The sequence below is a fragment of the Castanea sativa genome, chromosome 6 (assembly GCF_040712315.1).
Source record: "Castanea sativa cultivar Marrone di Chiusa Pesio chromosome 6, ASM4071231v1".
Taxonomy (NCBI): Eukaryota; Viridiplantae; Streptophyta; class Magnoliopsida; order Fagales; family Fagaceae; genus Castanea; species Castanea sativa.
Genome location: NC_134018.1, coordinates 29,466,827 through 29,488,221, shown reverse-complemented (window position 1 = coordinate 29,488,221; position 21,395 = coordinate 29,466,827). Strand labels below are relative to the sequence as shown.

General features: G+C 42.1%; 1 protein-coding gene across 1 annotated transcript; it reads right to left on the bottom strand.

The window, feature by feature from the left end:
• Positions 1-422: 422 nt before the first annotated feature.
• LOC142639757 (uncharacterized) lies at positions 423-992 on the bottom strand. The gene has a single exon (XM_075813896.1). The coding sequence runs from the start codon at positions 990-992 to the stop codon at positions 423-425; it is 570 nt and encodes a 189-aa protein (XP_075670011.1).
• Between the last annotated feature and the right edge of the window lie 20,403 nt (positions 993-21,395).

Sequence of the window (21,395 nt, the reverse complement as noted above, 5' to 3'; positions counted from 1 at the left end):
TCCTCCAAAACCAACTAGCGGAGCGTTAGTCGGAACTAGTCGCTCTCTATCAATCCTCATCTACTGGAATGCTGAGTAGTAGAGGATGTCAGTCGAGCTACCATTGTCAATCAAGACTCGGTACATGTTGTAGTCCCCTACCTGGATGTTAACGATGAGTGCATCGTCGTGCGAGTGGTGGAGACTTCTTCTGAAAATTTGATGACGAGATTGTCGATCTGTGCCATCTTGGGTACGAGGCCTGTTAGCTTGATGTTGTGAACCATCCTGAGGTAAGTCTTACGGGCCTTTTTGGATGAACCAGAGGCCGCAACACCCCCTACGATCATTCTTATATCTCCTATGGGTGGCCTAAGACGCTTATTCTCTCGCCGTAGGGTCTGTTCTTGTGGCAGATCTGTTCTTTCTTTGCTAACAAATCTCTACAGCTTTCCTTGTCTTATGAGTGCTTCTATTTGTAGCTTCATATTGTAGCATTCGGCCGTGTCATGACCGTGATCGTGGTGGAAGCAGCTGTACTTGTCCCTAGGCCTCTTATTGGGATCTCCCTTCAGCTTGTCAGGAAATATCAGAGCTCCTTCGTCTTTAATCAGCATCAAGACTTGGTCGATTAGGGCAGTCAGTGGGGTAAAACTTGTGAACTTTCTCGTAGGGGGTTTGGAACACCTGTCTTCCCGTCGCTCTCCAGTCCTGGCCATCTTCCGTCCCCTATCCTGATGTACGTCTTCCTGTCTCTCCCTCTTCTTAGGCCTCTCTTCTCGCACCAGCAACGCGCCTTCCATTTTCATGTACTTGGTTGCCCTATACAGCACGTTTGACATGGTTTTTGGGTCATTCTTGTATAGGGAGAATAGAAACTTACCCTTTCGTAGTTCATTCGTGAAAGCGGCCACGAGTATCTTGTCGTCAGCTTCATCGATCGAGAAGGCCTCTTTCTTGAAACAAGCTATGTCAGACTTCAGCATCTCATCCTCCCTTTGCTTAATGTTCATCAGGCATGCAGTGGACTTTTTACACTTGTGCCCCTTGATAAAGTGAGAGGCGAACTAGGCGTTTAACTCCTTAAAGGTACCAATAGAGTTGGGCGTTAACCTGCTGAACCAAATTCTCGCGAGTCCCTTCAGTGTGGTAGGGAACGCTCTGTACATGATCTCATTCGGCACCCCTTGAAGGTGCATCAAGGTCTTGAAAGATTCCAAATGATCCAAGGAGTTCTTGGATCCGTCGTAATTTTCTACCTGCGGCATATGAAACTTTGGTGGGAGGGGGAATGAAGTGACGGACGCTATGAATGGCGAATTAGTCCGATGGACTAAGTCATCGAGGTCGCCAGACACCCGTCCTCTAAAGGCGTTTATTATAAGGTCCATCCGCTCCTTCATCATCTGCATCTCGGTGACTATGTGAGATGGAACCGTATCGGTGATAGATGGCCGGCTTGTATCACACCGCTCTAGTCTGCTTAGGGCATTGCTACCCTCAGGCCCTTCTTGGTTCCTTCTCTCAGTGCTGGTGCCTTCTTGGTCTTCCTCCTGAGTGTTAGAGCCCGCATTCCTTTAGCATAGCTGTTCTTCCAAATCATGGTTCTGTTTGGTGAGGCGTTCCACTGTTGCGGCTAGAGTTTGGACCTATCTCTCGATTGCGCTCGTGCGCGGTTCGTCTCCTTGAGCATTGTTGATGGTTATCATCGAGCGAGTAAGTACCATGCAACTCTTTGTTCGTGAAGCGATAGCATGACTTTTCAAGTCGCTAAATTCCCCACAAACGGTGCCAACTGATGATGCTAAAAATCGTCAGAAAGCCACACGGTCCTCACGTGCTCCAAGTAGGACCTACACAACGCAAAGAGAAGAAGAACCTACGAAGGGTGCTGGTGTGGTATCAGCCAAAAACCCTCTGAAGATCAAGTTAGAGAAATCTCTCATTCACAACTCTAGAGTGCCAAAGCTATGGTAAATTATGCATACCTTGGTTTGTGAGGGTTTTGGGGTAGAGCTGTAGACGTTATGCTGTTGTCGCCTGTCATGAGCAACACTGAAGACCTTATTATGACTGTCACCTTTTGCCTTGTCATGAGTGGGTATTAATATTGAGATTTTACCCTTATCACCTAAGAAAATAAAAGTTTTGGAATTCACCTTCTTTTGGGGTATGTAAATAATGCTTCTCACAAATCTCACCACAAAGATTTGAGAAAAAATGAACCTTTCAATGACCTTTAGTAAAAGATAAAATGCCTGTAAATGTATACAACTATTCATGTAGAGTGGCCTAAGCAGGGACGGAGTTAGAATTTAGAGTTAGGGGGGCGGTTTTATTGTTAACTGCATGTGGTGGCTTCAGTTTTTGGCTATACTTCCTTGCCAGCAAAAGTTTTCTTTTATTATTATTATTTTTATGTGCGTGTAGAGCGTGTCTTTTGTTGGCAAGGACAAAATTATTTTGTTTAAAGTTTTTTAAAGGACTAAATTGTTTGTTTCTAGTAAAATTGGTTGGTTAGTCTCAATTTCTTTTTTTTAGCTTTGCTATCACCTATTGGTAATTTTTGTCATTGGGCTAATATTTTGGGCTTGTACACATTTTTTTTTTAGATTTTAGATTTATAAATTTTTTATGGCCTTTAAAAGGAGGAAAATATTAGATTTACAAACCTTTTTACAAATTGTTGTTGTAATTAGTGGTTATTAGTAAGTAAACAAGTAACTACCGCGCACCCTTGGTGCAGTGGTCACTTCACAAGTATAAATGCTTGTGGGGTATGAGGAGTAAGGGTTAGGGTTTGAGACTCCAAGAGGGAGCTTCACACACATATACACTTAGATTAGACTAGAGTAGAAATTTTATTTTGTATAAAAAAAAGTAAGTAAACAAATAATGTTAGTGGTGAACCTAGTTGCAAACCAATAAGAATTGGCTACCTCAATAGTTTGTAAAAATGTTGTAAAAAAGTTTGTAGCTATAACATTTCTCTTATAATGATCAATGATATTATTAAGGGAGACAAAATGTAATTTTATTGAATGAATTTGCTAAAATTAGTACCTAAATATATAGTTATATAGTTATATTTTTTTTGAAAAAAATTAGGGGCTCCATTCATGGGCCTAAGACAATTGTAGAGGCAGTGCCAACTTAATGGGTGAGGCAAATAGGTAATTGCCTAAGACCTCCAATGAAAAAAATGCCCCCAAATTTGTACCAATGGAGATATCTTTGTACCAATGGAATTATTAATTAAGTCCCAAATATTTACCAATAAATAAACAGTTTTTTTTTATCATAGAAAAACTAGTTAAAGAGAAAAAATTTCATTGGATGTGGCAATGACTGTTCATTTTCTCAGTTTTAGAATGTAAAACTCAATCTCCCACATATAAATGCTTAAAGAACTCATTAATTTCTCACTAATATATAAATCTATACTCAAATTTTATTTAGAGATATCAAATATATAATTTATTAAAATTTTCAATCATAATTTTTTAGTAATAGGTTACTTCATTAAGTAAATAATGTTTATTTTAGTTGTATAATTATTGAGTAATACGATGGATTTATTTTAATTTGTAATTTTGCATAAAAAAAAATAGATTTCAAATGTAAAAAAAAAAAAAAGTTAAATGAATTTCTTATTAATATTCAAAATATAAGAATGGTCATTCTTAAAGTAGTCGTTTTAGCTCACACAATGCCTTGAGCTAGCCCTGGGTAGAGGTTGAGCCTAGCATGGGTTCTGTCGTTCTAATGTGTGGTTACTGGTTGGTTACACGCGAAAATCAAAGGTTCAAACATGGCAATAGTTGTTAACCACGAGGAATATTTTGCAACAATTCCTGATGAAGCAGTATCTCGTCGGTTTGCTGGGACTCGTCCAGATGGCTCCTGGCAGTACTCTGACAACCCTGCGGGAGCAAGAACTTATTCAAGTGGTCACCGGTGTGGTGCCTGCCACAACGCCTCCGATGATAAAGTCAGTATGAAAGAAGATAATAATCGAAATATCAAGAATAAAATTAGTTCAGGTTGTGATTCTGTCTCTCTACCTTGTTTTGGTGTTGTGAGGGCTTTATATACCCTTGGGGATTATACCCGTTGAGGTATTAATGATTCTTCTGATAACGTCTTTAGGGGAGTAGTGGGCGTTAATGCCTTTCCATCGGTTCATCCAGCTGGTCTTGCAACGGTTGAGGTTTTATTGATAGTATTTAATGACATTAACTCTTTCTCTGATGACGCAGATAACTGGTCAAGTTCGTCCGTAAGACCACCTCGTTTATGTTTAACTTCGTCAGTCCCATCAGATGCCCCCCAGGTTTCACAGTTGTCAGTGACGATCGTGGAAATCGAACAGTTTTTTTTTTATTTTTTATTGGCCTTTGGGATTTCGTGCCGCATTAAATGCACGGTGGAGGCGTTACGTGGGTTGTGGCCACGTGGCATGGTGTGGTTGGAGAAGAATTATGTCCCTTGGGTTTCCCGCCGATTTTCGGTTTCACCTCCATTTGGTTTTTAAACTTCTCCTCCCTTATTTTATCTTACATTTTCTCCCAGTTCTCAATTTGTCCCTTCGAGCTTTTTCTCTCTCACCTATTTCTCCATTTCCCTTTGAGCTGGTGCGAGTTGGGCTTCTTGTTCCTTTTCCTTAAGGTATGTTTTCTGTTCCATTTTTCCTTCTTCCCTCTTTTTTTCTTCGCAAATGTTTGATTTCCTTTTCTTTTTGGCTTCTGTTTCTTGTTTTTTTTTTTTTTCAGTACTTTCCTAGTTACCTGTGCTTTGTCTGGGTGTCCATGGTCGGTAGCTTAGAAGTTAGAGAAACTTGCCCTTCGATTTCCTTTCTTTTTGCTCATTTAGGGGGGTCCTTAGGTGTTTTTCCCAATTTGGAGGGTTTCGTTTTTGTGAATAATAGCTTAGGCATTGTTTTGGGCGATTTGTTTCCCCTGCTCCGCCGGTCAGTTGATTGGTTTGAGGGTTTGGTGAGGGGACAATGGCCGATGTCTGAGGTTAGGTCTAGTGATCTAGAGACGGGGTTATCGTCTAGTGGTGATCTTATGGAGGGGGATACTGCCGCGTCGTCCTTTAGAGAAATTAAGGCTTTCCATGCCCTCGTGGAGGCGTGTGGGCTAGATTCCGAGGCCGTGGGTAGGTTTAGGGATAGGTTTTAGTTCCCGGAGCAAGTTCGGGTTCGTCGGCCTACTGACGAGGAAAGGGCTTGTCAGTTTTTCCCAGGTGAAGTGTGCTTTTATGAGGCCGCTTTTACTTGTGGATTAAGGCTTCCCGTCCACCCGTTTGTAATGGAGCTTTTAGCTTATTTGGGTATCGCTCCTGGGCAGCTCATGCCCAATTCGTGGAGGATAGTAGTCAACTGTATGGAGATATGGTTGGCTGCTAATGGGGATATGATCAAGGTAAACGAGCTTGTTTATTTGTACCGTTTGAAAGAGTCGAAGGAGTATGGGTATTATGAGCTAGTACCTTGGGAGAGAAGAACCAGAATCGTCAAGGGCTTACCTTCTTCCTTCAGATACTGGAAGTCCAAATTTGTGTTTGTGTCAGGGGACGACTTTGAGACCCCCTCTAACCAGGATTGGGGAGATATCCCCCGATTGCTTCGTCGGTGGGGAACCCCGACTTTAGGTGCGTCAGTATCCTTTCCTTTCCTTTTCTTGTTGAATCCGATGTTATCGTTGCTAATCTCTCTCTCTTTTTTTTTTCTTTTTTTTTTTTGTGCAGTCAAAAGGAGACCGAAACTAAAAAGCATGTACAAGGAGCGTGTCGAGGCAGCCATTGTGTATTCTCAGTCTATCGAAAACTGGGATGACTTGGTAGATCCTAAGACGCTCGCTTTTTACAACTTAGGCCCCGATCCATCTCCCTTCGTCCTCCGGAGTCTCGATATTGAAGGGAAGAAGAGTAAGTATTTGGGTTCGTCAAATCCATATTCGTATTTCATTGCTCTATTCCTTTACAATACTTCCTTCTTTCGCAGAGATGACGACTAAATTCAATAAGGGTATGTACGAGAGGATGCGATCCAAGAAGGACGAACCTCTGTCCAACATCGGGAAGAAAGTGATTCGGGTGAAAGGGAAAGTTTCCTCCATCACACCGATTACTTCGTCTACCCCCGTGATTTCTGGTGCCGACACTACGAGGACGGCCTCGCCGGCTACTTCGATAGAGGAGATCCCGACCCTTGCTTCGAAGAGGCCTCGTACAGCGGAGAGGGGGAAGGAGGCTACTTCTTCGTCGACCATTTGGGATGACGAGAAGTTGGCGATGGACCGGGCTCATGGTGTCATGACCGCAGAAGACCTAAAGGTGTTCTCGGGTATGCCCACAAGTGAGTTGATGAGTCGTCATTCCAGAAACTCGTCCAGGTAACCTGATCGTTTTGAGTGACTACATATATGTCTGTTCTTTACGTTGGTGTGTTTTGAGTTAAATGTCGTCGTGTATATACTAACATGCATTTTTTTTTTTTTTTAGGTGCTGGGGGAGACTGTTCACCTTTTGTCTGAGTATCTTGCTCAGGAGGTTAAGGTTGAGTCTTCACTTTCCCGGATCAAGGTCTTGGAGATGGAGAATTCGAAGCTGAAGAGGGAGCTAATTGCTTCGATGGAGGACGTTCAACAAGCCAGGGAGGAAGCCAAGAAGCTAAGTGACGAGCTGAAAGTAGAGCAGCAGCTTGTGCTTGAAAAAGACGGGGAGCTAGCAGCCGCGAAGGAAAAGATCAGGGTCGTCACCTCTAGAGCTATCGAAGGTTTCCAGCAGACGGAGGAGTACAACTCTGTGCTCTTCAGCTGGTACTTCAAAGGGTTCGAGCTTTTAAGGAGGTACTGCCTCAAGCACCCTTCTGGGATTGACCTGGAGACGTTGGACATGGAGGAAGTAGACAGGGAAATCTTGGCTGACGAGGCTGCTCAAGCCGCAGCTGCTGACGCTCCTAGAGACCTTCCTGCTGTTGATGTTCCAGTTGTCGAAGCTCCTGCTCTTGAAGTCCCAGCTGAGGACGATGTCGACCCGGACATTTGAACCTGTTCTTGACCAGCAAAAATTATCTCCTTTTTTTTTTTTTTTTTTTGTGCCCGATATGTTTTAATTCTTAATTTCCAGAACATTTTAAAAGTTTCCAGGTGTATTTTTAGCCTAGTGTTTATGGGTTTCTCTTTTTTTTTTGTACAAACAATGGCCTTTGGTTTTTAGGCTTCGATAATATCGTATCTACTTTCACATGTTCTCCTGTATGTCAATTTTTTTTTGTATCCGTCAGTAATGTACGTTCATTTGGTGGGAACGTTATTACTTAAGCCTTCTTCTGTACTTAGGCGTTCTTTTTGTTTTTTCCTTCGCCAATAATGTACATCCGTCTATGTGGAATCTTATTACTTAGCAATTTTTTTTTTGTTTTTGCCTTCGTCAGTAACGTACATCCGTCTATGCGGAATCTTATTACTTAGGCAAATTCTTTGTTTTTGTCTTCGTCAGTAATGTACATCCGTCTATGCGGAATCTTATTACTTAGACAAAATTTTTTGTTTTTGCCTTCGTCAATAACGTACATCCGTCTATGCGGAATCTTATTACTTAGGCAAAAAAAGTTTTGTTTTTGTCTTCGTCAGTAATGTACATCCATCTATGCGGAATCTTATTACTTAGACAAAATTTTTTGTTTTTGCCTTCGTCAGTAATGTACATCCGTCTATGCGGAATCTTATTACTTAGGCAAACAAATTTTTGTTTTTGCCTTCGTCAATAACGTACATCCATCTATGCGGAATCTTATTACTTAGACAGATTTTTTTTTTTTTTTGGTAGCGGGTCTCCGGGACTTTCTATTGACGGTACCTGTATGAACACATTATTTGAACCATTATTTCATTTAATTTTGAGGAATCGGTACACTCTTGATTTACATCTGTTGGTGGTACTTCTTCAAGTGTTCTATGTTCCAGGGTCGCGGGAGTTTTTGTCCGTCTAGGGTCTCCAAATGATAGCTACCCTGTCGGGAGTAGTGCACGACCCTATAAGGTCCTTCCCACGTGGGACCGAGCTTCCCGTGGGCGGAGTTTTTAGTTGCAGTAGTCACCTTGCGTAGGACGAGGTCGCCAATTCCTAGTCTTCTGAGCTTGACCCTTTTGTTGTAGTATTCATTCATCTTTTATTGGTACTTCTTCGTTATGTCCGAGGCCTTATCCCTTACCTCGTCTAAGCAATCTAGATTGACTCAAAGTTGGTCGTCGTTGTCCTCTTCATGGAACACTTCTCGCCTGATGCTGGCCATACCTACCTCGACGGGAATCACAGCTTTAGTGCCATAAGTGAGCCTGAAAGGCGTCTCTCCCGTTGGGGTTCTTGCCATCGTTTTGTAGGCCCACAAGACATTGGGCAATTCTTCTGGCCACGCGCCCTTAGCTTCATCTAGCTGGGCTTTGACGATCCTGAGCAGGGTTCGATTAGTTACTTCTGTTTGTTCGTTTGACTGCAGGTGTCTAGGTGACGAGAATTTATTCTTAATGCCTAGCCCCGAGCAGAAGTCCCTGAATCCCTGGCTGTCGAACTGTCGGCCATTATCTGAAATAATTGCTCGTGGAATCCCGAACCTGCAAACTATATTTCTCCACACGAAGCTACAAATTCTTGCTTCAGTGATTGTTGCCATTGCTTCTGCTTCGACCCATTTAGTAAAGTAGTCGATAGCAACGAGCAAGAACCTAACCTGTCCTCTTCCTTGGGGTAATGGGCCGACGATATCAATTCCCCATTGTGCAAACGGCCACGGGGAGGTAATCGTCGTCATCTTTTCTGCTGGTAACCTCTGGACATTCCCGAACCTCTGGCACTTGTCGCACCTCTTGACGAGCTCCGTGGCGTCTGCTTGCATGGTTGGCCAGAAATATCCAGTGCGAACAACTTTGCTTACTAGGGATCTAGGCCCAGCGTGGTCTCCACAAATCCCTTCGTGGATTTCATGAAGGACATACTTGGCTTCTTCCTCGTCGAGGCACTTTAGATAAGGCAGGGAAAACCCTCTTTTGTATAAGGTATCGTTCAAAATTGTAAACCTAGCCACTCTTGCTTTAATCTTCCTAGCTTCCGCTGAGTCACGAGGGAGATGCCCGTCCTGGAGATATGAGACGATCGGTTCCATCCAACCACCTATGTTCTAGACGGAGAATACTGGGACTTCCTCGATGCTGGGGTGTTTCTGAATCTCCATTAGAATTTCACTGTTTGTTGGTTCTTCATTGAACGAGGCCATTTTGGCGACCTCGTCTGCCGCCACATTCTGGTTTCTCGGGATTCGAACAAAATCCAACTTATCGAACCCACAGGCTAAATATTTAATCAACTTGAGGTACTTCTGCATGCTCTCTTCTTTCGCTTCATACTCTTCCCGGATCTGCCCTATTGCCAGCTTCGAGTCACTCTGAATAAGCAGGTTCTTAATCCCGAGGGCTTTGCCAAGTCTCAGTCCCGTCAGTATGCCTTCGTACTCAACCTCGTTGTTGGTTGCCGGGAATTTTAATTGGACTCCATATTGGAGTTTTTCTCCATCGGGGGTGTTTATAATGACCTCTACTCCTCCCCTCTTTTGGGTTGATGATCCGTCAATCTGAATCGTCCACCGTTCCACCTCTTTTTTGTCATCGTCATCTTCTGGAAGGGTGAATTCGGCTATGAAGTCTGCCAGAGCTTGCGCCTTGATTGCCGTTCTGGGATGGTATTCGATGTCGAACTGGCTGAGTTCAATTGCCCATTGGACCATTCTCCCCGCTGCTTCAAGCTTGTTCATGGATTTTCGGATAGGTTGGTCCATCATTACAAGGATAGGATGTGCTTTGAAGTATGGTCGTAGCTTTCGTGAAGCCACTATTAGGGCGAAAACGATCTTCTCGATGCTGGGATACCTGGCCTCTGCTCCTTGGAAGGCTTTACTGACATAGTAAACTGGGAGCTGCTTCTTATCTTCCTCTCTAATTAAGGCCGCACTGACGGCTGTGGCTGATGCTGCCAGGTATAAATAAAGGTTTTCCCCTGCTTTTGAGGGACTCAAGATGGGCGGGCTACCGAGGTAACGCTTGAGCTCTTGAAAGGCTGCCTCACATTCATCGGTCCAGGCGAAAGCTTGCTTCAATGTTTTGAAAAATGGGAGACATTTGTCCATCACCTTAGAGACGAACCTATTGAGTGCAGCTACCCTTCCTGTGAGCTTTTGGACTTCCTTGACGGTGTTGGGTGATGCCATGTTGAGGATTGCTTGCATCTTCTCTGGATTTGCTTCTATCCCTCTTTGGGATACCATAAACCCTAAGAACTTTCCTGAAGTTACCCCAAACACACACTTACTAGGATTGAGCTTCATCTGGTATTTTTGGAGGGTGTTAAATGTCTCTCCCAAGTCATCCAAGTGGGTCAACTCTTCTTTGCTCTTAACGAGCATATCGTCCACATATACCTCCATATTTCTCCTAATTTGCTTGCTGAACATCTTGTTTACCAGTCTTTGGTACGTTACTCCTGCGTTCTTCAATTCGAAGGGCATTACCTTATAGAAGTAGAGTCCTTGGCTTATGATGAAAGCAGTTTTTTCCTGATTTTCCTCAGCCATCTTTATCTGGTTGTAACCTGAAAATGCATCCATGAATGTTAGTAATTTATGTCCAGCCGTAGAGTCTACCAACTGATCTATCCTCGGCAGGGAAAAACTATCCTTCGGGCAGGCCTTGTTGAGGTCCGTGAAGTCCACGCACATTCTCCACTTTCCATTTGCTTTCTTCACTAGCACGACGTTGGCCAGCCATTCGGGGTAGTAAACTTCTCGGATGAAGTCTGCTTGCAACAATCTGTTAACTTCTTCCGTGATTGCTTGGTTTCGTTCGGGGGCAAAAACCCGTCGTTTCTGCTGGATGGGTTTTTTCTCGGGATCTGTTTTCAACTCATGCTGGATTACCTGGCATGGTATACCCGACATATCTTCGTGACTCCATGCAAATATGTCCAAATTTCCTTTAAGGAAACGGACGAGTTCATTCCTCATCTCGAGGCTTATGGTTGTACCTATCCTCGTCACTTTTGAGTTTTCCCCCTCGATGAGTTCCACCGTTTCCAGGGCTTCCATGTTGTCTTCTTTTTCTCCCTCGATCGTCCATGTGTGGTTTTCTCCTGCAGCCAACACGGCCTGGTAGCATTCTCTGGCCAAAACTTGATCTCCTTTTACCTCGCCAATTCCGTCTTCGATTGGGAATTTTATCTTTAGGCAGTAGGTGGACGTTTCTGCTTTCCACCGGTTGAGCGTAGGTCTCCCAATGATCATATTGTACGAAGAGGAGAAATCTACCACTAAGAAGTCCAGATGACGGGTCTGCTGCTTCGGGTAGGCGCCAATTGTGACTTTTAGTGTCACAATGCCCTTGGGATATACTCTGTCACCGCTAAAGCTGACGAGGGGGGACTCAAACGGGCACAATCTACCAGGACCTAGTTTCAACTGTTGGAAGGCCGATAGGTACATGATGTCTGCAGAGCTACCGTTGTCGACGAGGATCCTCTTAGTGTTGAACCCTTCAATTGTGAGTGCTATCACTAGAGGGTCGTTATGGGGCTGCCTGACTCCCCTTGCGTCCTCTTCGCTAAAGAATATATCCTGGTTCGTCCGTCTTTGCTTCAATAGCGGTTCCATATGGACACTGTTTACTTGCCTCTAGCATGCTTTCTTGAGGGACTTGTATGATCCCCCCATGAAAGGTCCTCCTGCTATTGTGCTTATCTCCTCGATCACATCTTGTGGTTGGGATGGACGAATCTCATTCTTGGACGAGGTCTCGCGTTGGCTCGTGTTGCCCTCCCTGAACCTGCTGGAGTCCCTCTTTTTTACGTACTTCTGAAGCTTTCCTTTTTGTATCAATTCTTCTATCTGTCCTTTCAGGTCTCGGCAATCCTCCGTGTAATGGCCATGATCCTTGTGGAATCGGCAGTATTTGCTTTTGTCACGCACGCTTGGTGACGAGTGCAAGGGCCTCGGCCATTTTAGGTGGTGTTGGTCTTGGATCTGTGTCAAAATCTTGTCAACAGGCATAATTAGAGGTGTGAATTTTACCGGTCGTGGAGCTTTCTCATCTTTTCGTCTGTCAATGTCACCTCCTCGGTGGCTTGGGCTCACCCTTTTTTGTCCCCTGCATTCGTCTTCCTTCCTTCCATCCTTCTTTGGCTTTTTCTCGTCTACGATGGCCGCCAGTGCGTCCTTAGCGTTCATGTACTTTTGAGCTTTCAATAGCATCTCCGCCATTGTCCGGGGCGGATTTTTTGCTAACGAGACGACGAATTCCCTGGACTTAAGCCCTGCTTTAAATGTTGTCAGCTGGACCTTACTGTCCGCGGCGTCCACCTCTAGTGTCTCTCGAGTGAAGCGTTTTACATACGACCGCAAGGTCTCCCTCTCTCCTTGCTTAATAGTGAGTAGGTAATCCGCTGGTCTCTTGGGGCATTGTCCCCCGACAAAATGGCGTAGGAAAGCATTACTTAACTGCTCAAAGTTGTCGATGGACGAAGTGGGCAATCTCGTGAACCACTCTCGTCCAGCTCCCTTCAGCGTAGTGGGGAAAGAACGACACATGATCTCATCAGGGGGCTGTTGAAGGCCTAAGGTCGTCTTGAAGGTGTTAAGGTGATCTTGGGGATCTTTGAGCTCGTCAAAAGGCTCAAGCTGAGGCAACCGAAATTTCGCTGGTACTGGTCGTTCTAGGACTGCCATGGTAAAAGGGGAGTCTGTCGCTTTGACCATTTTATCCAGGCTTCAATCGGTCTTTTCTTTGATGGCGTTTCTTAATTCATCCATCTCCTTCCTCATCTCTTGGAGGATGTCAGAATGCTGCTCCTCTGGGGTTACCGTTCTCCGTCGGTCACTTCTTCCATGGCTATCCCCTTCGTCCTCTTGGACAGCTCTTGACCGGTTCTCTTCTTGTTGTAACCTCTGTCTCATCTCTTGATTCTGTCTGGTAAGTTCTTCGACGGTGGCTGCGAGATTTCAGACTTGCTGTGCCAAGGCCGCTGAGTCCTGGTTGGATTCCATCTGGAGCTGGTAGGAACCGCGTTCTTGTTGTATGAGAAAGTCGTTCCCACAGACGGCGCCAAACTAATGAAGCAGTATCTTGTCGGTTTGCTGGGACTCGTCCAGATGGCTCCTGACAACCCTGCGGGAGCAAGAACTTATTCAAGTGGTCACCAGTGTGGTGCCTGCCACAACGCCTCCGATGATAAAGTTAGTATGAAAGAAGATAATAATCGAAATATCAAGAATAAAATTAGTTCAAGTTGTGATCTTGTCTCTGTACCTTGTTTTGGTGTTGTGAGGGCTTTATATACCCTTGGGGATTATACCCGTTGGGGTATTAATGATTCTTCTGATAACATCTTTAGGGGAGTAATGGGCGTTAATGCCTTTCCATCGGTTCGTCCAGGTGGTCTTGTAACGGTTGAGGCTTTATTGGCAGCATTTAATGACATTAACTCTTCCTCTGATGACGCAGATAACTGGTCAGGTTCGTCCGTAAGACCACCTCGTCTATGTTTAACTTCGTCAGTCCCATCAGTTCCAATGCACAGTTGATGCATGCAGAAATTATAGGTACAAGCCTATTCACCACTACCAGTTTTTAACCACATGGATATTCATGCATTACTACGGGATCCCATAGAACCATGTGATTAATGGTGCATGAGTTTCAATTAGTAGAGTTTATTGTCGTTAAATAAAAAATTTGAAATTAGAATTTTGCTTACATTAAAACTGATTAATGTATTGGCTTAATAAGAAACAACAATCATTACGAAGTAGACATAATAAATTAAAATTCTAGCATATCTAAAAAAGAAAGTAAAAAAAAAAATGTTAGTGATTAATGATGAGAAAGAATGTCAACGATGTTAGTTTTTATAATTTTCTCAGATTCTAATTTGTTGGTTAACTTTTTTACGCTAGTAGGCCATCTCTAACAGTTTCTCTGAATTGTTGTAATGTTTGGAGAGTGAATAGTGTGTTTTACTTTTTACCTACCTACTTTTTTAAATACGCTTTCTAACAGACTCTCTATCATTTCTCTATCTCATTTGAATATTATTTTTTCATTCTTTCTTTGATATTTATTCATTCTTTTTTTAATATTTCTTTATTATTTCTCTATTCATTCCCAACGGCTATATTTTTCAAATTTCCAACAACTATATTTTTAAATCTCCCAATAATAAACTATCATATTTTTTAACTCACTCTCAACCTCAATTGAATCTCGTGGAGCACTTGGGCTACAATATAGCAAATCATAGGATCATCTAATTTTAATGTCATGCTCCCATTATTTTTTATGTTCTTAGTCTTTATTGTAATTTGAAATTTCTCTTCATTTATGTTAATCTTGTGCAAGTCCTTCAAAAATTCTATGTAATTTGGAATGAATTAACTCATTAATTTTCCCCTAATAATTCATTAATATTTTTCATTCTCAATCTGGATAAGTACTTTTTTAGACATGAAGTTCAATACAATTTATAAAAATTAGCTGGTATGGTTTAATATTTTCTTGGATTTTAAGAACAAATACAAAGCTAATTGGAATTACACAAGATAATCTTCAATAGTAGAAGATGATTTTCCCCTGTAATGAAGGTTGTTCTTGGAAAGTATTTAAATTTTTTTTTTAAAAGTGAGATGGTTTCCGTGATGCTAATGCTTTAAAGTAGGGGTGTCTACGAGTCAAGCCGGGTCGGATTTGTGCCCAACCCGAACTCGACTTGAAAGTATCGGGTGGATGAATATATGACCTGAAACTGACCCGAATGATCTAGTGGGATTTTTAGGTTCGGGTCTCGTCGGTTTCAGGTTGTATCGGGTTGATCTCAGGTTTCATCACTGGGGCTGATATTTGGCCAAATTCGTCGAGATCTGGCCAAAATCTTGCAGGATCTGTCGAGATCTAGCCTAGATTTCGTCGGATAACGGCGAGATCTCATCGGATCTCGAATCTCACCGGATTTGGTCTGGAATGCTCAATATTTCGCCGAAAACATTAAAGGTATCAGTTCGGGTCAAGTTTCACGGGTTTTCAAATGAAAAACCAACACCCAACCCATTAGGGTCAAGTTAGAGTGATCGGAACCCGAGTCCAATCGAGGAGTTGTCGGATCGGGTGGCGGCTGGTCGGACTTGGGCAGGTTGCCCGGGTTGAGCAGGTCTGCGGGTCACTTGGACAGTCCTACTCTAAAGAATCACCAACAAAATATCTCAAATTTCAACCAAATTTTAATTATAAACCCTTTCTTTGATTTTAATTAACCATACTTGCAAATACCCTCTAACAGCTTCTCTATTCTCTATCTAAAACAATCCTTTTTATTCCCTATCTAAACTCAAACAAAATAACCAATTACCATCATGCATTCCTTCTCAAAAAAAAAAAAAAACCTTCATCCATTAATTTTGCAGATCCTCGTAACCAAGCTAATACATTACTCCCATGATGATCAAAATAGAATTGAAAGTTCATTACTGAGAGATATTGCATACTGTGATGCCCTAATTTGATTGATTGTGTGGTGTGTGTGGGTGTGTGATGAGTCCTACATCGGGTATTTATTGGGTTGAATTGGGCTTTATTAACAACTACAAGGAGCCTCAATTGTAATTAGTCCTTTTGAGGTACAGCACAGATGTGGCTAGCACTTTTCCTTAGGTCGTTACATATGGTATCAGAGCCAGCCCGGTAACCCCATGTGGGCTTGGAGACACTACTCCACAAAGTGGGCCCTAACGAGGACGTTATGGATTTAAGTGGGAGAGATTGTGATGCGTCAATTTGATTAATTGTGTGATGTGTGTGGGTGTGTGATGAGTCCCACATCGGGTATTTACTGGGTTGAACTGGGCTTTATTAACAACTGCAAAGAGCCTCAATTGTGACTAATCCTTTTGAGGTATAGCGTAAATGTGGCTAACGCTTTTCCTTGGGTCGTTACACATACATTAGTACAGAATGTATCCTAAAACAACAAGAAACTAACAGTAAAAAGATGCAAGATAAAATTGAACTTATAACGTAAGAAATGTGGGAGGCTTATTGTGAAGAATCCAAGCATGCGACTCATAAATTAGGGGACAAACAAACTGGATAAAATGTGACATGTTAATAGCAATTCACATGACGCTTTAACAAATATATTAAATAAAAAATTTAAAAAAATCCATATTATAATTTCACATAGATTTTGATACAACGTTGTAGACGACTAAATTCTTAGTTCGAAATAAATCAAACAAGTAAAAATAGTTTCACAAATACGAATTTGTATTGATGAATATGTGGTACAATTCTCTGTAATTACAAAAGAGTGATCCTCTTATTCGATCTCCTTGAAAGATTTATTGATTGGAATTGTGGTAATGTGATTTTGATTTGAACACAAGATATTCTTCAATTTGGCTGAGGAATGGATCGAAGATCTTTGAAACGGAATTAGAATGAATCTCTGGCTATGAGCTTGTTAGAAATTCTTTGTTCTTTGTGTTCTTCGTGTGTTCTTCGTGTTTGAAGGTTTGTGGTGGAAATTCTTCGGTGCTTTAGAGGCTTGATTCCTTAAAGCTTCATTGATTTATGGTTTGTTGAGGTTTCTGGAGGCTTTCGAGCTTGATGCTAGTGACCTTTGAGACCTGGACGAGTAGTTTGGATGATTTTGCTTCGAATGTTGTCTGTATTCGAGGTTGAAGTTCTTGAAATTCTTGGAGGCTTTGGGGTTTGATTCCGGCAGAGCTTCTGGATTTCTGAACTCAAGATATCTTCTTCCTTCTCTCTGTCCTCCTAAATGTCTTAAGAAGGCTTCTATTTATAGGAGTTTAGGGGTGGGTGAGCGACACGTGGCGGAGTCTGATTGGTGACACTTGTCATAGCTTGATTGGTCCGCTTATGTCATCGCTTACACGTGCTGGATTGCTTGTGTCGTTGCTTACACGTGCAGGGCTACTTGTGTCATCGCTTACATGTGCAGGGCTGCTTGTGTCATCGCTTACACATGCTAGTTTGCTTGTGTCATCGCTTACACGTACTGATGCAGTTTCATGCCTTTATTTCAATGACACTTGGCAAATTTCTATTGGAATCCGAATAGTGATGGCAAAACCTAGCAGTAGTACGTGGCACCTTGTAACTGGTTGTATTTTGTGGACTTTGTAGTATGATGTGTCAGCTTGTGATAGGTCAGGAATTTTCCCTCTCTACAAATGTCTAAAACTCATAAAGGGGCCGGGGAAACATTCAATTCAGCTTTTATATAGCTGAACTCGCATGAAAAAAACTTATCAATGTCTTGGACATGAAAAGAAAACTAAACCCTGTTCCAAACACCCCAAATCCTCTCTAGATATCATAAATGAAGACTACAAAAATAATTGAGAATAAGAAAGAAAGAAAATTAATGTTAATATGATGTATCAAGAAAAAGAAAAATGAGTGAAGTAGGAAACTCAAAAACCCAGAATTCATTTTTGGTATCAGGTATTAAATCTTGTATACAAATTCATTTTTCTATTAATGATCATGGGGTTGAACAACTGAACAATCTATTAAATCAATGTTTTAAACAATTTGATAGAGAGATAAAGAACCCAAAAACCCAAAACCTAAACCCAGATAGTAGTGAGGAAAAATAGTAAGTCATTCAAATTTCAAAACAACCAAATCTTTTACTCATAGAATAAACCAATAAATTCAAACATGATGAAAAACCCATAAAATCAAGATTTGGGTACTGATTTCCATGGTTGAGTTAATGTTCTCAATCTCTATTCTTCCTCATATGTGGTTGAGCAAACTCTGACTGAAAGCCACGGTTTAGGGGTTTTGTGAGAGAGAGCTATGTTGATTCTGTGAGAGAAGGGCTGCTCCCATTTGTTCTCTGATGAGAAGCGAGAAAGAGCAAAGAAATGGAGAAGAGAGAAAGGGAAAGAGAAAAGGAAGAGAGAGAAAAAAATAATATTTAATCTAACCGGTATTTTTTTTTAATAGAGAAAAAGGCTTTGGAGTTGCTATAGTGCTCTCCATGTCAAGATAGCTACTAGAGCAAATCTAAAAAAAAATAGAGATAAAGAGACTGTTGAAGCTTGATTTTTCTGTGTTTACTCTCCAAATAAGGCCTTAGAGAACCTATTGGAGATACTCTTAATATGTGGAGTAGCTTTGGTCCAAAATGAGAGAGTAAACAAGGATCAAACTTGCTCTGTTACAAATCTGAAAATTAAAAAAAAAAAAAAAAAAAAAAAAAAAAAAAAAAAAAAAATGCAAGAATAAAATACGAGACAAGAAAAACTTGGTTTCTAACTTAAAAAATTCTAGTGGCACAACTTTTACCACAACGTGCCCACGTAGTGAGTTGCGACAAAAATTGTGACATTAAACCTTTGTTATACCTCTCTACTTGGACTTCTCTCTCCATATATATATATATATATATATATATATATATATATATATATATATATATATATCTTTCTTTTCTTTTTACGTAACTTTTTGTTCTAATGTTTTCTTATCCATATTTCCTTACAAAATCCAAGATTTAAAGTTAGAGATATTTGTGACGATGTTTTTTTGGGTAATAAAATTGAATGTTGTTGATGTAAGTATGTAACTTTAATCACAAGCATGCCCAAGATATTATATAAACTAACGTTATAATATTGATGTTATAATGAGGTCCGAAGGGAGATTAATAACCTCCTACACCAAGAAGAGGTGTTCTGGCTACAACGGTCTAGGTCCATCTGGCTTCCCGTGGGTGACAAGAACACAAAGTATCTTCACCAACGGGCCAGCCAAAGGTGCAAGAAGAATACCATTGAGGGCATGCATGATACAAATGGAGTTTGGTGCACAAATACAGGGGAGATAGCAACCATAGCAAAAGCATACTACAAAGACTTGTTCACTGCTTGGACGGACCTCAGCATGGAGGGTGTGCTAGCCTCAGTGGATAATGTAGTCACAGAAGAGATGGCAAGGAGCTTGACGCGCTCTTACACGGAGGAGGAGGTACGAGTGGCCTTCTTCCAGATGCACCCCTCTAAGTCGCCGAGACCAGATGGTATGTCTCCTTTTTTTTTCCAAAAATTCTGGCACATTGTAGGGCACGACGTCATAGCAGCGGTTTTGTTAGTGCTACACTCAGGGAGGTATTTGCAAAAAATGAATTATACACATATTGTGCTAATCCCTAAAAAGAAGAATCCACAGCACATCACGGAGTATCACCCTATAAGTTTGGGCAACGTTATCTCAAGGATTATCTTAAAGGTACTCGCGAACCGAGTGAAACCTATTTTACCAAATGTAATCTCGAACTCCCAAAGCGCCTTTGTGCCTGGCAGGCTCATCACAAACAATACTATTGTTGCATTTGAAATGATCCACAGGCTGCGGAATAGGCAAAGAGGCAAGGTTAGGCACATGGCTGTCAAGCTTGATGTCAGCAAGGCTTACGATAGGGTAGAGTGGGAATTTCTAGAAGAAATCATGTTGAGAATTGGCCTCCCAGTGCAGTGGGTGAACCTTGCAATGCTGACTGTACGCACAACCTCTTATTCCTTTATTATTAACGGAGAACCTTGCGGCTATGTCTCCCCCTCTAGGGGTATCAAGCAAGGAGACCCATTGTCTCCGTATCTATTTCTGTTTTGCACCGAGGGGCTCTCATCCTTGTTGCGAAAGGCTACTGAAACTCGTCATTTGAAAGGACTCTTGTCTTGCCAGGGAGGGGTGCACATCTCTCACCTTCTCTTCGCGGACAACAACCTTCTATTTAGTGAAGCCAAAACGGATGAATGTGATCGTTTACTGGAGGTGCTCTCACAATACGAAAACGCTTCGGGGCAGGTTATTAATCGCCAAAAGACTACATTGTTGTTTAGCAGGAACACTTGCCGAGAGGTCTAGGAAAATATTCAAACCATGTTTGGGGTACAAGTCATCACGAATTGTGAGAAATATCTGGGGCTTCTCATGGTAGGGGGGGAGGTCAAGAGTCAGTACCTTCAAGGAGCTTCAAGAAAGGGTCACTAAAAGGGTGATGGGTGGAAGGAAAAGAACATTTCTAAGGCTGAGAGGGAGGTCCTTATCAAGACGGTGGCCCAAGCAATACCTACGTACTCGATGAGCATCTTCAAAATCCCTAGAGCAGTGTGTGACGGTTTGAACTCAGTGTTGGTGAAGTATTGGTGGGGGCAGACCCAGAATGAGTGGAAAATCCACTGGATCAACTGGAGAAAACTATGCACTCCTAAAAAGAGAGGTGGGGTGGGCTTCCGGAATATTCATGCTTTTAATTTTGTGATATTGGCTAAGCAAGCGTGGAGACTCATACATGAGACACACTCATTGTTCTACCGAGTGTACAAAGCAAGGTAAGGTACTTCTCCACATGTTCATTCATGGAGGCAGATCTTGGGAGCAAACCCTCCGTCGTGTGGCGTAGTCTCCTCAGTGCAAGGGAGTTGATTCGGTTGGGGTCCGTTTGGAAAATCAGCAACGGTCGTTCGGTCGGTATTCAAACTCATAAGTGGCTACCTCACCCACCAATTTTCCAAAATAGTGTTGACCTGGCGCTGAGGGTGGCTAACTTTATAAATCCACAAACCAAGCAATGGGACAAGGGGAAAGTCAATGACTGGTTTCAACCACCGACCAGAGATGAAATGGTACAGATTCAGTTGGGGAGTTTGGAGGATCGGGACACATTGACATGGAATGAAAATAAGTCCCAAAAGTTCTCAGTGCGAACAACTTATCAAGTAGCACTTCGGATGAAGCAGACGGGGAGCGCAGAACATTTCAGGGTGCAAGAAGACAAAAGAGTATGGAGCAGGCTATGGAAGTTATCCATCCCACCTAAAGTGCGGAACTTCGTGTGGCGGGCTAGCTCGGACATCCTACCCACCCAAGCAAATTTGGCTCATCGGAGAGTACCCATTGATACCAAGTGTGAGGTGTGCGGTTTGAGCGACGAGACGGTCCTCCACATCCTATGGCAGTGCCCTGTAGCGCAAAATGTGTGGGCACTTGTCAAAGGAAAACCTATGAAGCACGGGTGCGGGTGCCGGTGCGGGTGTGGGACTCGGCAATTTTTGAAAAAGGTGGGTGCGGGTGCGGCGGGACTCGGCGATTAAAAAATTATTAAAAATATTTTTATTTATATTTTTAATATATTACTAAGCATACTTTTTCACATTATATAAACATATACCAAATTTAAGAGCAATAGTAGATAATAACTAAAACATGATATTCATAAATTAAATACAACCTACAAGATTGAAACTAAAACATTCCATGATGTTCAGAAATTAGAATACAACTCAT